At 43.6% G+C, this 16561-nt stretch overlaps 1 protein-coding gene across 1 annotated transcript in view; it reads right to left on the reverse strand.

The window, feature by feature from the left end:
- LOC126100808 (glucose dehydrogenase [FAD, quinone]-like) overlaps nucleotides 1–16561 on the reverse strand; it is a 319968-nt gene that overhangs the window by 29270 nt on the left and 274137 nt on the right. Inside the window, exon 5 of the mRNA XM_049911441.1 lies at nucleotides 11003–11115. Within this exon, the coding sequence (XP_049767398.1) occupies nucleotides 11003–11115 (113 nt within the window). The remainder of the gene's footprint in view (nucleotides 1–11002; nucleotides 11116–16561) is intronic.

Here is a 16561-nt window from a genome sequence, read left to right on the forward strand (position 1 = left end):
GTCAGACAGTTACTCTGGACAGGCCACTCTATTTCAAGAACGTTGTTGCCTATGTGGCGTCTGTTCTTTTGGACATGACCAAAAGAACACATGTCACATATATGGAGGGTTCCAGAAAAATATAGACGCTCTTTGGAACACAATGACATATTGTTGCAGTTTTGTGCGATAGCGTAGTCTATTGTTTTCTTAATAGTTCATGGCGCGTGTTTTCCAGCAGCTGGCAGTGCAGCAATGAATGAAGTAAGATTGTCATTTATAGCAACGCAAGTGGCACTGGAAGTGGTAAAAGATGATGGACGTACAAAGTAGTGGCATAATGTATACGGAAATCAGCCAGAAACACGTAAATGGTATTTGAGATAAACTTGAAGCCTAAGGTACACTTCAGGAGGTGCATGAGGAAAGGTCTGGCCAACCAAAAACATAAAGTCCAGCTTCCAGGGCAGCTTTGTTGCAATATTTTACTAAGTCACTTCAACCTATGAAGCAGGGTGCACGTGAAAGCGGGGTAAGCCGATCAAAAGGATTCTGAAGGCCGCAAAGTGGAAGGTTTACATTCCAAAATAGCTGCATGCTATGAACGAGAACGACCAGGATCGAAGGATGGAGTACTGCAGGTGGTTTGAAGGCATGCTTCATGAGGATGAACAGCTTACAAGGATGGTTATCTGGTCTGACGAGGCTCAATTCAAATTGAAGGGTATTGTAAACTGCCACAACTGCCTGGACTGGGCTCCTGAAAATCCTCACATTCACGTGGACAGACACGTTAATCTACCGGGTGTTAACGTTTTACGTGATCTATCATCGCGCGGTTTGATTTGTCCGTTCTTCTATCAAAATACAGTAACTGCTGAGGTGTATCTTCATACGCTGCAACTGTCGATTTTATCTGCCTTCCGAGAAGTATTTGGAAATGAAATATTTTACCTACAACAAGATGGCTCTCCGCCTCACTACAACAGAGATGTCAGAGCCTACTTCGATGAAAATGTAGTTGGACGATGGACAGGTCGAAGAGGATCTGTTGGGTACCCACTACTGTCTCCTGGCCTCACACCTCTTGACTTCTACCTATGGGGGACTTCGAAATTTATCAACAACACAAATTTATCTACACTAAACGAGCTATGACAAACCGTCGAGGCGTCCTGTGCAGCTATCACACCGGTACGCTAACAGCCGTAGTTTGGTCAACAGCTCAGCGGTATCGACCTTACGTGGCTGCTAATGGGGTCACTTTGAACACATAAAATAAGAAGTGTAACGGTGTTTCATTTTGTACCATTAATATTTACTATCAAAGAGTGTCTACATTTTTCTGGACCCCTCCGTATAACTACGGCCAGGACAGACAATGATCCCTTCAGTGCAGATTCACACTAAGCTCAACTCCTACGGGAACTGGCGAAATGGCGCGCGTAATGGGGATAACACAGGTCTGCGACTAAAAAACTGCATGGGATTTTTTAACATTTTCTTATAGATTTTGACCTCCCCAAAACGAGGAAAATATTCAAAAAATTCTATCACATAGATTTTTATATATATTGCAATATTTATGTTCATTAGTAATAAACCTATGTGTTTTTTAATTTAATAATTATTAAAAATTATATCATTATAACTGATAAAATAAACTTAAATTTAAAAAATTTGCAATTTTAACTGTTCTTTGTTACCACTTTCAGGTTTTACCGTGAACTCCTGGGCGCCAGAAGCAAATGCAAACAATCTTATTGTTCAGTTTTATCGTGTTGCGACAAGTCAAATGATGATTTGTATCTCGAATGAAATGAAAAAAAAAAAAATGGTTCAAATGGCTCTGAGCACTATAGGACTTAACAGCTGTGGTCATCAGTCCCCTAGAACTTAGAACTACTTAAACCTAACTAACCTAAGGACATCACACACATCCACGCCCGAGGCAGGATTCGAACCTGCGACCGTAGCAGTCGCACGGTTCCGGACTGCGCGCCTAGAACCGCGAGACCACCGCGGCCGGCTAATGAAATGAAGAGAAACTCTCACCAGACATATTGATATTCAAGTGAACAGTGCTGTTGTTTCTGTCTAGTCATGGCTACAACAGGTTGTGCTATTTCTCCAAACAGTTTTCGTTATATCTGTGGTGTATACACTATTAAACGTCAATAGAGAAACAAAAGTGATTTTGTGAGAAAAGTTTATTTTGCTTACTTTAAATTAAGACTTGGTGATCAAGATAAACCATGGGCCCCGGATAAGGTGTGTAGAAGCTGTGAAGATCATCTTCGTTTGTGGTTTAAGGTTAAGAAAAATGCATTTCGAATTGGAATTCCTGATTGCCACTTCTGTTCAGTTGGCGTTATGGGATTCAATTCAAAAAAGAAAAGAAACATGTTATCCTAACCTTGACTCAACTATACGACCAGTGCCGAGAAAAAGAATTTACCCAGTTTTTCTCAAAAGAAGGAAATTTTAGTTTTTTGCATTGATGGGGAGGGACTCATGCATTGCTTTGATATGCAGTATAACTCATCTGAATGGTAGTCTTAAGGTAGTATTATTGCACAATGGAAATAAATTTGCATCGTTTCCGATGGGACATTCGGTGCATTTGGACGAAAACTATAACGATTTCGCCATTATCCTGGAAAAAATCAAATATCAGGACCATCAATGGATGGTTTGTGGGGACTTCAAAATACTCAAGATGCTTTTGGGTCAGCAGGCAGGCTATACTAAACACCCATGCTTCTTAGGCTTGTGGGATAGTAGAGCCAGAGAACAGCACTAGACTAAAAGTGACTGGCCATCCTGGGAAACTTTAAAACCTGGAGAGAAAAATGTTATCAATACTACTTTGGTACCACCAGAAAACATTTCGTTGCCCCCTCGCTAAATCGAATTGGTGTTGATCAAACAATTTGTAAAATGGCTGCAAAAGGATGGGCACTGTTTTAAATATCTATGTACAAAATTCTCGAAGCTGTGAGAAGCAAAGTTGAAAGGGGGCACTGGCCCCGACATAAGAAAACTTTTAACCAACACCCTCTTTGTGGAAAGTATGAATGAGAAGGAGAAAGAAGCTTGGGTATCGTTCAAGGATGGAGTGCGAAAGTTTTTGGGAAATACTTAGGATCCTGACTACAAAACCATTGTTCAACGGATGCTAGCAGCATACGAAGCTCAAGGCTGCAAGATGAGCATGAAGGTCCAGTTTTTACACTCCCACATAGACAGTTTTCCTGAAACCTGGGAGCGTACAGCGAAGAACCGGGGGAGCGGTTTCACCAGGATGTCTGTGATATCGAGAGACGGTAACAAGAAAAATGGGATGTCTCTATGCTTGCTGACTACTGTTGGATGCTTAAGCGGGAAACTAAAGATGCAAATCGGAAAAGGACTCAGCGAAGTATCAAGGGAAAGAAGAAACGGTTTCGTAAAAGACATGAATAAGTATAATATTGTTAATATATGTCTCAAAATAATGTTTCATTGGTTGTAAAAAAATATTATGCTTGATAATTTTGAATAAACGAGTTCTTTTAACAATTTTTTGTGTTTGAATTTACAAAAAGAAACCTTATGTGATAGAAAAAAATTGCCATCATTTCTGAAATCAGCGCATTCTAAAACACATAATTCAATAAAAATATCTCATGCAGCTGACAATTTTTTTTCAGGCTTTTTTAATGGGCAAGAAGCACTACATCAGTAGTGTGTGGGTAGGTTGAGAGTTTAGGTCTGGCAGGAGACGTGCTAGAGTAGTCCGGCAGTTGTAGTGAGCACTGTATCCGGATGGCATAGTGGTTAGCGCATGTGCCTAGTACGTAGGAGGCCGAGGTTCGAATCCCGGTCGAGCACAAATTTCTAACATTCCCCATTGATTTAAATCTATGACCACTGGCAGTGAATGTCTTTAATTCTTTTGTGTCTTGAACGTTATTTTCCACAAACCATTAGCTAACTGAGACTGTTTTATGCTGGATGCATTATCATGATGACGCAAACAGTCATCATATCCGAACTGTACCTCAGCTGTCCGCAGTGCACAACGCTGCGAAATGTGTTTACGTTCTTCCGCATTTAGCGCTATCCTAAGTGCAATAAGGCACCCCCCCTCCCCCTCCTCACCACGAAAAACATACCCATGTTGTAACACACCTCCTCCCTACTTCGCTGTTGGTACTACTGGTGATGGGCGATGTTCTATATGCATTAGCCAAACCCAGACCTTTCCATCGGATTGCCACAGGGTTCAGAGTGATTCATCACTCCAAATCAGTCACCTCAAGTGGCGTCGTTTATTACTGACTACAGGAATTGAGGCTTATGAGGAGCTGCTCGACCACTGTATCGCGTTCTTTTTAAGTCCCTACGCACAGACATTGTGCTGGTGGGCCTGGTGGTAGCACTTTGGAATTCACGAGTGAAATCTTCCGCCGATTTCATGCGATTTTTTCCGCAAAACTCGACGGTCCCTGTCCGTCAGTACATCAGATCAGCCTGGTTTTGGTTCAGCTGTGTTGTTCCTTTGCGTTTCCACTTCACGATCACATTACCAACAGCCAACTTGGGCAATTTAGGAAGGTTTCAAATGTCACTGCGAAATTTAGACTGACTACAACGCGATTTACTAACAGAAATTCGTGAGTTCAGTATAAACACCGACTATCTGTGTGAGCTTGGGATATGCAGTTGCGGCCGAACTTTAAATAGTAATTATTGAACAGTACACCACGGATTTCTACCGACTTGGCAGTAGTTTCGTGACTGGGCTGTTTCTGAGAATATAGCCTACTAACATAACCACACAGTCGAGAAACAAGCAGTGCTCAACACTCTGTCTTCACGTGCCTTCGGTATTAGAGATAATAACAAACGGATGTGGATTTGTTAAAGAAGACACGGAGCTCAAGGACTTCAATGATTTGTCCATAGACAGGACTTTCGAACGAAACACTAACTGTGCTAATACGGAGGACGTAGAACCACCTTCACTCTCTGTAAGGATAGCATTCGTTCCTGAAGATACTGACCGCACCAGTACAATTATACGGAAGAATTGTATACAGACCACGTTTTTCAGTCAGAACAAAACACAGGGTGCGGCAGAACCGACTAAGCAGTTTCTATCGATTACTTCTGCGGCTGTGGTGGGGGTAGGCAGTTGCACGTGGTCTGCCTTTGGCCGGTATTACACTATCAAATTTCTTTGTCACAGATTTGATCAGAGATATGATTACATATTCGTCAAATTTATTTGACAAAGATCCTTGACGTGGCGCTAAAAAGGAGTATTACACTGTCATCATATTTTTCGTCAAAGTTCAAGATGGCTGACAACAACAACTTGTTATTAACTGCAGCAGTTGCATGTACCTCAATTGCACTGTGTGCACATGAGGAAGAGAAGCGGAGAAAAAAAAGAAAACGTACCTGGATGAAGCCGTGTGTTTTACGACGAGACGATAAAAGCATTCAACAAAACTTGTTACGTGAGCTTGTAGTGGAGGACGTCAAGTCGTACATAAATTACATAAGAATGGATAAGCATACATTTCAGTATTTGCTCAGTGAAGTGTATCCTCATATCACAAAGCACAATACTCACTTAAGAACTGCTATATCTGCAGAAGACAGGCTCAATGTAACACTCCAATTCCTTGCTACAGGAGAGAGTTAGGTTAGGTTAGGTTTTCAATCTTCTTAATCTTTGTAAAGTGCCTCATCAGCTTCATACATCTCTATTAATTTTGTAGTTGTCGGCACACACCAATTGTATTTACTGGCCATGTTATAAACACGTTAGCCGGCCGAAGTGGCCGTGCGGTTATAGGCGCTGCAGTCTGGAACCGCGAGGCCGCTACGGTCGCAGGTTCGAATCCTGCCTCGGGCATGGATGTGTGTGATGTCCTTAGGTTAGCTAGGTTTAACTAGTTCTAAGTTCTAGGGGACTAATAACCTCAGAAGTTGAGTCCCATGGTGCTCAGAGCCATTTGAACCATTTTTTTATAAACACGTTACATATGACTGAACGCTGCAGCGATGCGCTCCACGTGGTAACATGTCACATTGTAGTGAACAGAAGACAAGCGACTTTTATGATAAAATCTACAGCGAGGCCCTAGATTTGATCAAATTTACTTGACGACAGACGAGATTTGACAAAGTGCCCTATTACACCATCAAACTTCTTTTACATAAATATTTGACGTATCAACTATGACAAAGAAATTTGATAGTGTAATACCGGCCTTTGTTCAGTCGTTGACCCCATTTCAGTAGCCAACATGGTCTGGATCGGTGCACATCGTGGTTTTGCCGTTCGCGCTTATTATGAAGACAACAGATCTGTGATCGCTACACAACAAGCTTTTCGGCGACAGTTCAACATTCCACGCAACAATGCCGTTCCTAAAGCAAACACAATTCGGTCATGGGTTCAGCAGTTGGAGGAAACTAGTAGCACACTAAGAACAGATATACATGGCCGACGCAGATCCATCAGAGCGCCAAAAAATGTGCAGCGGATGAGAAAAGCAGTTCAACAATCGCCGCAACGTTCTGCTCGACGACATGCCGTTGCATTGGGGATTTCAGACCGCAGTTTGAGAAGGATTCTGCGATGCAGTTTCAAGTTCCATCCAATCAAAATAATGATTGCTCAAGAATTACGTCCAGCAGACTACGCCAACCGACAAAATCTGTGTGAACAAATGCTTGCTCAGATCCCTTCGCATGCAGCTTTCTTCAGTAGTGACGAGGCACATTTTCATCTTAGTGGGTGCATGAATATGCAAAACTTTCGGTATTGGGCTGAAAATAACCTCAGAATTATCCATGAAAGACCTCAACAGTCTCCTAAAGTGACAGTGTGGTGCGCAATATCACAATTTGGCGTGGTAGGCCTTTACTTTTTTGAGGAGGAAGGAGTGACGGTGACAGTGAATTCCACAATTTCAATGTTGCAAAATTTTCTGCTACCCAGAATGGATGAGATTGTTGGAGAACATGGACTGGGAGAGTTGTGGTTCCAACAGGATGGAGCTACTACTCACACAGCTCGAATTTCACTTGATGTTTTGAGAGAAATGTTTCTGGGATGCCTCGTCGCTTTGAGGGGTGATGTCGGGTGGCCTACGCGGTCACAAGATTTGAGCATTTGTGACTGCTTTCTTTGGGGATATCTGAAGGAAAAGGTTTTCAAAAGCCGTCTTCACACCCTACCAGAGTTAAAAGAGCGGATTATTGACAAAGTGAATGCCATACCCCGTGATATGTAAGTAAGAGCTGCTCGAAACTTCAGGGGTCGTCTACAACAATATATTGACGCTAACGGCCGCCATCTTGACGACATTATTTTCAAAACTAAATGAATGTAAAATAGTATATTGTACTAATTTAGAAAATAAAAACATTTCTTCTCTATATATCCAGATTTAATTTTTATTGCTCCTTAAAACTGCTTAGTCGGTTCTGCCACACCCTGTGCAAGAGTTTCTCGACGCCAGACGGACGCACCGTATTACTTCCACGGCTGCGGGAGTCTGTGAACTGATGTGTGGCTACGGCAGAGTGAGTATAGGGGAAACAGGAAGTGCTTTGAACGCAGTGAGGAAAACGAACCCCACACGCACTGAAAATAAAGCGTGAAGCCTGCGGTATCGGAACAACAGGAGAACCACGGGCATGACAGTGATTTCAACAGCGCACGCGTGCTGGCCAAGGAAACCAATATTTTTAGAAGAAAAGTACGTGAGGTAACTGGGGTTTCCAAGAATGCATGAAATTTCAATAGGGAAGGCTCCTATAGGCTACCGGCTTCGTGGCTTCCCGCCATCAAGGAGTGAGTACACAGTCGCGTTGCGCGAGGAACACAGTTCAATGATGTGCCCAGCCGCAGCTGAAGTAATCCGTATTTGAGAAATAAATCGCTTCCAGCTGTATATGAACCTTTATTTGTTGAAACAGGACCAGTTTCATTATATCAAATCACATCCTCAGGTGTATATACAGGGTGTTTCAAAAATGACCGGTATATTTGAAACGGCAATAAAAACTAAACGAGCAGCGATAGAAGAAATACACCGTTTGTTGCAATATGCTTGGGACAACAGTACATTTTCAGGCAGACAAACTTTCGAAATTACAGTAGTTACAATTTTCAACAACAGATGGCGCTGCGGTCTGGGAAACTCTATAGTACGATATTTTCCACATATCCACCATGCGTAGCAATAATATGGCGTAGTCTCTGAATGAAATTACCCGAAACCTTTGACAACGCGTCTGGCGGAATGGCTTCACACGCAGATGAGATGTACTGCTTCAGCTGTTCAATTGTTTCTGGATTCTGGCGATACACCTGGTCTTTCAAGTGTCCCCACAGAAAGAAGTCACAGGGGTTCATGTCTGGCGAATAGGGAGGCCAATCCACGCCGCCTCCTGTATGTTTCGGATAGCCCAAAGCAATCACACGATCATCGAAATATTCATTCAGCAAATTAAAGACGTCGGCCGTGCGATGTGGCCGGGCACCATCTTGCATAAACCACGAGGTGTTCGCAGTGTCGTCTAAGGCAGTTTGTACCGCCACAAATTCACTAAGAATGTCCAGATAGCGTGATGCAGTAATCGTTTCGGATCTGAAAAATGGGCCAATGATTCCTTTGGAAGAAATGGCGGCCCAGACCAGTACTTTTTGAGGATGCAGGGACGATGGGACTGCAACATGGGGCTTTTCGGTTCCCCATATGCGCCAGTTCTGTTTATTGACGAAGCCGTCCAGGTAAAAGTAAGCTTCGTCAGTAAACCAAATGCTGCCCATATGCATATCGCCGTCATCAATCCTGTGCACTATATCGTTAGCGAATGTCTCTCGTGCAGCAATGGTAGCGGCGCTGAGGGGTTGCCGCGTTTGAATTTTGTATGTATAGAGGTGTAAACTCTGGCGCATGAGACGATACGTGGACGTTGGCGTCATTTGGACCGCAGCTGCAACACGGCGAACGGAAACCCGAGGGCGCTGTTGGATCACCTGCTGCACTAGCTGCGCGTTGCCCTCTGTGGTTGCCGTACGCGGTTGCCCTACCTTTCCAGCACGTTCATCCGTCACGTTCCCAGTCCGTTGAAATTTTTCAAACAGATCCTTTATTGTATCGCTTTTCGGTCCTTTGGTTACATTAAACCTCCGTTGAAAACTTCGCCTTGTTGCAACAACACTGTGTTCTAGGCGGTGGAATTCCAACACCAGAAAAATCCTCTGTTCTAAGGAATAAACCATGTTGTCTACAGCACACTTGCACGTTGTGAACAGCACACGCTTACAGCAGAAAGACGACGTACAGAATGGCGCACCCACAGACTGCGTTGTCTTCTATATCGTTCACATCACTTGCAGCGCCATCTGTTGTTGAAAATTGTAACTACTGTAATTTCGAAAGTTTGTCCGCCTGAAAATGTACTGTTGTCCCAAGCATATTGCAACAAATGGTGTATTTCTATCGCTGCTCGTTTAGTTTTTATTGCCGTTTCAAATATACCGGTCATTTTTGAAACACCCTGTAAGACGTTTGTACACCTGGAGATGTGCTTTGATATCACAAAACCGTTCGTGTCCCTATAAATAAAGGATCATATACAGCTGGAAGCTGTTTATTTGTCGTATGTGGCGAGGAATGCCCGTTTCGCTTCTACCCAACGACTACGGCCCACCAATAGTAGCCGGAAGAAATTTAACGAGTCATGCAAGGAACGCTCGATAGTTTAATTGGGATTGGGTTGTTTGGGGGAAGAAACCAAACAGTGAGGTCACCGGTCTCATCGGATTAGGGAAGGATGGGGAAGGAAGACGGCCGTGCCCTTTCAAAGGAACCATCCCGGCATTTGCCTGGAGCGATTTAGGGAAATCATGGAAAACCTAAATCAGGATGGCCGGACGCGGGATTGAACCGTCGTCCTCCCGAATGCGAGTCCAGTGTGCTAACCACTGCGCCACCTCGCTCGGTCGAAGAATTTTAACCATAATTCTTCTTCATAAAAGCACGAAGTAACACTCTTTCTATGCGAGGTCGGTGGTTCACCAGTCGCAACCACAGAAATTTTCCCCAGTAATCCCGTTTCTTCACGGTAAGCCTCGTCTTCGACACATTCCAAGTATGTCCCATATTTATGCGAGAAAGAGGTATAGCTGTATTTTCACCGTTAAAAACAAGTTAGATACGTAAGCTACATTTGGTACACAGCATAGTATGACTTAAAATGTACGAAACAGTAACTGGCCAGCGACTACAGCTTCTTCTGCAAACTTTTCAAGCGGTGAGCTTTACTTACTTAATCCCTAAAATCAAAATAGCTGTAGGCAATAGCGAAAAGAAACCCAGTTCATTATCAAGCAGTGATATTAGACTATAAGACGCAAAAACAACTCTTTTTGTTGAATAGTCCCATCAAATTTGTATGAGAAAAATAGGGAAGACAGCATAGCGAAGATCATGAAACTACAGAGGCAGATGTAGCACATATTTTTTTCTTTTTTAGTCACACGAGATGACCTGAAATTCCCCTTCCCGTGTACCGTATGATACAGCTGTGTGGAGCAACCAGAACAACTTCGTGTTGCACCGGGCGATACAACAGAGAATGGTATCGGTGTTTCGCTGTCGTTGAAAAATAACCAGTTCACTCGCCTCAACTACATTTCTATGGGCTCCACCGGTGCGCTTTACTTCCGCATCGAATCAAGAGTGACATCGCATACCAAGTCTCATATTGTGTCGTCTCAGGGAGAATCAAGCATTACACAGTTACAAACGCTGATGTCAAGTACAGTAAATTCTATAGCTACTATTTTGGAATCAGCATAGTACACAATGTCTTTTTCTGGCAAACTGTGCAGTTGGAATTTAATGAGCGTGTCTTCAACACTTACCTATTGGTCAGAAGTGTCAGTAATTGTGCAGCTCTTCTTCTGAACTTACTCCGATGCAGACAAGGGTAGAGAAAGGCTTACCTGTGAGTAGGTGAGTACGTGCAGGTTGGGCCGCAGGCGCGCGGGTCTCAGGAAGGCCTTGGATGTGCTGCAACGGGATCCTCTACGTGTGGTTCCCTGTGCCACCATGAAGCCTGCAACACCAGCAACGACATGTCATCAGCTACAGACATACCTACAGGGTGTTTCAAAAATGACCAGTATATTTGAAACGGCAATAAAAACTAAACGAGCAGCGATAGAAATACACCGTTTGTTGCAATATGCTTGGGACAACAGTACATTTTCAGGCGGACAAACTTTCGAAATTACAGTAGTTACAATTTTCAACAACAGATGGCGCTGCAAGTGATGTGAAAGATATAGAAGACAACGCAGTCTGTGGGTACGCCATTCTGTACGTCGTCTTTCTGCTGTAAGCGTGTGCTGTTCACAATGTGCAAGTGTGCTGTGGACAACATGGTTTATTCCTTAGAACAGAGGATTTTTCTGGTGTTGGAATTCCACCGCCTAGAACACAGTGTTGTTGCAACAAGACGAAGTTTTCAACGGAGGTTTAATGTAACCAAAGGACCGAAAAGCGATACAATAAAGGATCTGTTTGAAAAATTTCAACGGACTGGGAATGTGACGCATGAACGTGCTGGAAAGGTAGGGCGACCGCGTACGGCAACCACAGAGGGCAACGCGCAGCTAGTGCAGCAGGTGATCCAACAGCGGCCTCGGGTTTCCGTTCGCCGTGTTGCAGCTGCGGTCCAAATGACGCCAACGTCCACGTATCGTCTCATGCGCCAGAGTTTACACCTCTTTCCCTACAAAATTCAAACGCGGCAACCCCTCAGCGCCGCTACCATTGCTGCACGAGAGACATTCGCTAACGATATAGTGCACAGGATTGATGACGGCGATATGCATGTGGGCAGCATTTGGTTTACTGACGAAGCTTATTTTTACCTGGACGGCTTCGTCAATAAACAGAACTGGCGCATATGGGGAACCGAAAAGCCCCATGTTGCAGTCCCATCGTCCCTGCATCCTCAAAAAGTACTGGTCTGGGCCGCCATTTCTTCCAAAGGAATCATTGGCCCATTTTTCAGATCCGAAACGATTGAAGCATCACACTATCTGGACATTCTTCGTGAATTTGTGGCGGTACAAACTGCCTTAGACGACACTGCGAACACCTCGTGGTTTATGCAAGATGGTGCCCGGCCACATCGCACGGCCGACGTCTTTAATTTGCTGAATGAATATTTCGATGATCGTGTGATTGCTTTGGGCTATCCGAAACATACAGGAGGCGGCGTGGATTGGCCTCCCTATTCGCCAGACATGAACCCCTGTGACTTATTTCTGTGGGGACACTTGAAAGACCAGGTGTACCGACGGAATCCAGAAACAATTGAACAGCTGCATGTGAAGCCATTCCGCCAGACACGTTGTCAAAGGTTTCGGGTAATTTCATTCAGAGACTACGCCATATTATTGCTACGCATGGTGGATATGTCGAAAATATCGTACTATAGAGTTTCCCAGACCGCAGCGCCATCTGTTGTTGACAATTGTAACTACTGTAATTTCGAAAGTTTGTCTGCCTGAAAATGTACTGTTGTCCCAAGCATATTGCAACAAACGGTGTATTTCTATCGCTGCTCGTTTAGTTTTTATTGCCGTTTCAAATATACCGGTCATTTTTGAAACACCCTGTACATGCCCTATCCCAGGTCGCTCTGCACCTGGAGCGAGGGGCACCGTTTCCTGCGGGCAGATGATCAAAGCACTTCCTGAATCAGAATAACAGAGTGACTGACACAGGAAATGGCGATGTTGGCGGTTCGCTGTTCCCCGCTTGCCAATACGGCCTCGGCAGCAACAGCTGTGTGGTTCCGTAATGAACTACTCTGTACGTTTGCTTTAACCGTAAGTACTGAATTCATCTTGTAGGGTATTAATGGCCTCATCGCTGATTTGCATGCTTTCGCTATTAGCTGCAAACATTCTTATCCGTAGTATTTAAAAGATCAGAAAAAAGAAAGAAAGCACTTGATTCAAACGAATTGCAGTAATTATGTTAGCGGCTGTAGCTGTCGTCCGCAGAGCGATATGACAATAGCGGGGAAAAACTAACGGATACCGGATCGACGGATAGGGAGATCTCACGCTGGCTGCATTCGAAAAGCCGTACAGGCTAAGGTCGCGAAATTAGATTGGTAAGATATAGATTGGTAAGCTGTCGTGGTTATTTTGAGGATTTTCCTTGTATTTGTTTAGTTATGTAGATGAAGGTGAAATGGGAGATACGATACTGCGTGAAGAGTTTGACAGAGCACTGAAAGACCTGAGTCGAAACAAGGACCCCGGAGTAGACAACATTCCATTGGAACTACTGACGGCCTTGGGAATGCCAGTCCTGACAAAACTCTGCCATCTGGTGAGCAAGATGTATGAAACAGGCGAAATACCCCCAGACTTCAAGAAGAATATAATAATTCCAATCCCAAAGAAAGCAGGTGTTGACAGATGTGAAAATTACCGAACAATCAGTTTAATAAGCCACAGCTGCAAAATACTAACACGAATTCTTTACAGACGAATGGAAAAACTAGTAGAAGCCGATCTGGGGGAAGATCAGTTTGGATTCCGTAGAAATACTGGAACACGTGAGGCAATACTGACCTTACGACTTATCTTAGAAGAAAGATTAAGGAAAGGCAAACCTACGTTTCTAGCATTTGTAGACTTAGAGAAAGCTTTTGACAATGTTGACTGGAATACTCTCTTTCAAATTCTAAAGGTGGCAGGGGTAAAATACAGGGAGAGAAAGGCTATTTACAATTTGTACAGAAACCAGATGGTAGTTATAAGAATCGAGGGACATGAAAGGGAAGCAGTTGTTGGGAAGGGAGTAAGACAGGGTTGTAGCCTCTCCCCGATGTTATTCAATCTGTGTATTGAGCAAGCAGTAAAGGAAACAAAAGAAAAATTCGGAGTAGGTATTAAAATCCATGGAGAAGAAATAAAAACTTTGAGGTTCGCCGATGACATTGTAATTCTGTCAGAGACAGCAAAGGAGTTGGAAGAGCAGTTGAATGGAATGGATAGTGTCTTGAACGGAGGATATAAGATGAACATCAACAAAAGCAAAACGAGGATAATGGAATGTAGTCGAATTAAGTCGGGTGATGCTGAGGGAATTAGATTAGGAAAGGAGACACTTAAAGTAGTAAAGGAGTTTTGCTATTTGGGGAGCAAAATAACTGATGATGGTCGAAGTAGAGAGGATATAAAATGTAGACTGGCAATGGCAAGGAAAGCGTTTCTAAAGAAGAGAAATTTGTTAACATCGAGTATTGATTTAAGTGTCAGGAAGTCATTTCTGAAAGTATTTGTATGGAGTGTAGCCATGTATGGAAGTGAAACATGGACGATAACTAGTTTGGACAAGAAGAGAATAGAAGCTTTCGAAATGTGGTGCTACAGAAGAATGCTGAAGATTAGATGGGTAGATCACATAACTAATGAGGAGGTATTGAATAGAATTGGGGAGAAGAGGAGTTTGTGGCACAACTTGAGCAGAAGAAGGGATCGGTTGGTAGGACATGTTCTGAGGCATCAAGGGATCACCAATTTAGTATTGGAGGGCAGCGTGGAGGGTAAAAATCGTAGGGGGAGACCAAGAGATGAATACACTAAGCAGATTCAGAAGGATGTAGGTTGCAGTAGGTACTGGGAGATGAAGAAGCTTCCACAGGATAGAGTAGCATGGAGAGCTCCATCAAACCAGTCTCAGGACTGAACACCACAACAACAACAACAATGTAGTAAATAAGGTATCGAACAGAAACGTTGAGAAAGGTTGTATGTTGGTCGTATAATATTTCTTATTTTCTTTGTGATATTGTTTGTTAATACTGAGAAATTATTGTATTCATTTTCTTGTACTTTGTAGCAACAAGCATGGCAAGGAGTTTATTTAGCAGTATTTATGTTCGCTCGACCCTGTCTTAATGTGACAGGATACAATTATTGATCCACGTAGACCCCGGAAGCGGTGCAGCACCAGACTCAGCCACGGCGTAATCCAGGTCCCCACTGCCCTCGTACTGTTCTGCGTCAATACTTTTCCAGCCCCTGCAGTTGGCAACGGATGCAGATGCGTGGCAACCAAACGCACTTTAGGGTCAGGACGGAGATTTCTGTCATGTCAGCTTGGCCCCCTTACAACTTCTGGCAGAGGAATGCAAAGACAGTCTTCTGCTTGCTTGGCCGCAGGTTACGGGCACCATTTCGAGAAGAAGTGGCGTAACAGAGTGGACAAGTAATGTTTTTGCAACGTTTGTTGCGGTAGCAAATAACTTCCGGTAGGAAAAGCACGTAACAGATGCGGTCCTCGACATTTTGATTAGAAACTGCGACTGTAGTATGCACATGGATTTTGCTGTCTCTCGCATAGAACTGACTTTCCATATCGTTGGGTATAAGTGTTTTCCTTACTTAACAAATAAATGAGGTGTCATTCCTTTTCTTACAATAGTAGCAACCCGCTGACCACATTTACTTTAACTTTTGAAAGAAAGGTATGTTGGAATATGAGAGCTATGGAGAGGACCTCCAATGAGACATCGAGACATCTTTAGAATGACATGAGGTAAACAAATCTTCCCTCCAGTAATCAACGAACTACCGAGTGCAGTCTTAGGATTTACTCTCGCAGTTCATCCAACACAGTCATCCGTTTGCAGCTTCTCATAGCGAACAACTTGTACAGATTCAGAAACGTGTCGCAACAGAAATCTTACACGAACTACCCCAACTAACCGCGTATTCGTCGTCCAATTGTTCTGGCGGGTGCTTCAACAAGATCATTGCCGATGTCCTCCTCTGAGCTGGTGTTCCAGCTGTTTCTGTTGTTGTGATCCTCATTCCGAAGACTGGTTTGATGCAGCTCTCCATGCTACTCTATCTTGTGAAAACCTCTTGGCCGGCCGAAGTGGCCGAGCGGTTCTAGGCGCTACAGTCTGGAACCGCGCGACCGCTACGGTCGCAGGTTCGAATCCTGCCTCGGGCATGGATGTGTGTGATGTCCTTAGGTTAGTTAGGTTTAAGTAGTTCTAAGTTCTAGGGGACTGATGACCTCAGAAGTTAAGTCCCATAGTGCTCAGAACCATTTGAACCATTTTTGAAAACCTCTTCATCTCCGAGAAACTACTGCGACCTACATAGTTTTGCGTTTGCTTACTGTATCCATCTCTTGGTCTCCCTCTACGATTTTTACCCTCAACGCTGCCCTCCAATACTAAATTGGTGATCCCTTGATGCCTCAGAATATGCCCTACGAACCGATCACTTCTTCTAGTCAATTTGTGCCGCAAATTCCCCACTTCCCCAACTCTGTTCAGTACCTCCTCATTAATTATGTGATATACCCATCTAGTCTTCAGCATTTTTCTGTAGCACCACATTTCGAAAGCTTCTATTCTCCTCCTGTCTAAACCATTTATCGTTCACAAACATACATGGTTACAGTCCATACAAATACATTCAGAAAAGACTTCCTGACACCTAAGTCTATACTCGAAT

Source organism: Schistocerca cancellata, chromosome 9, assembly GCF_023864275.1.
Source record: "Schistocerca cancellata isolate TAMUIC-IGC-003103 chromosome 9, iqSchCanc2.1, whole genome shotgun sequence".
Taxonomy (NCBI): domain Eukaryota; kingdom Metazoa; phylum Arthropoda; class Insecta; order Orthoptera; family Acrididae; genus Schistocerca; species Schistocerca cancellata.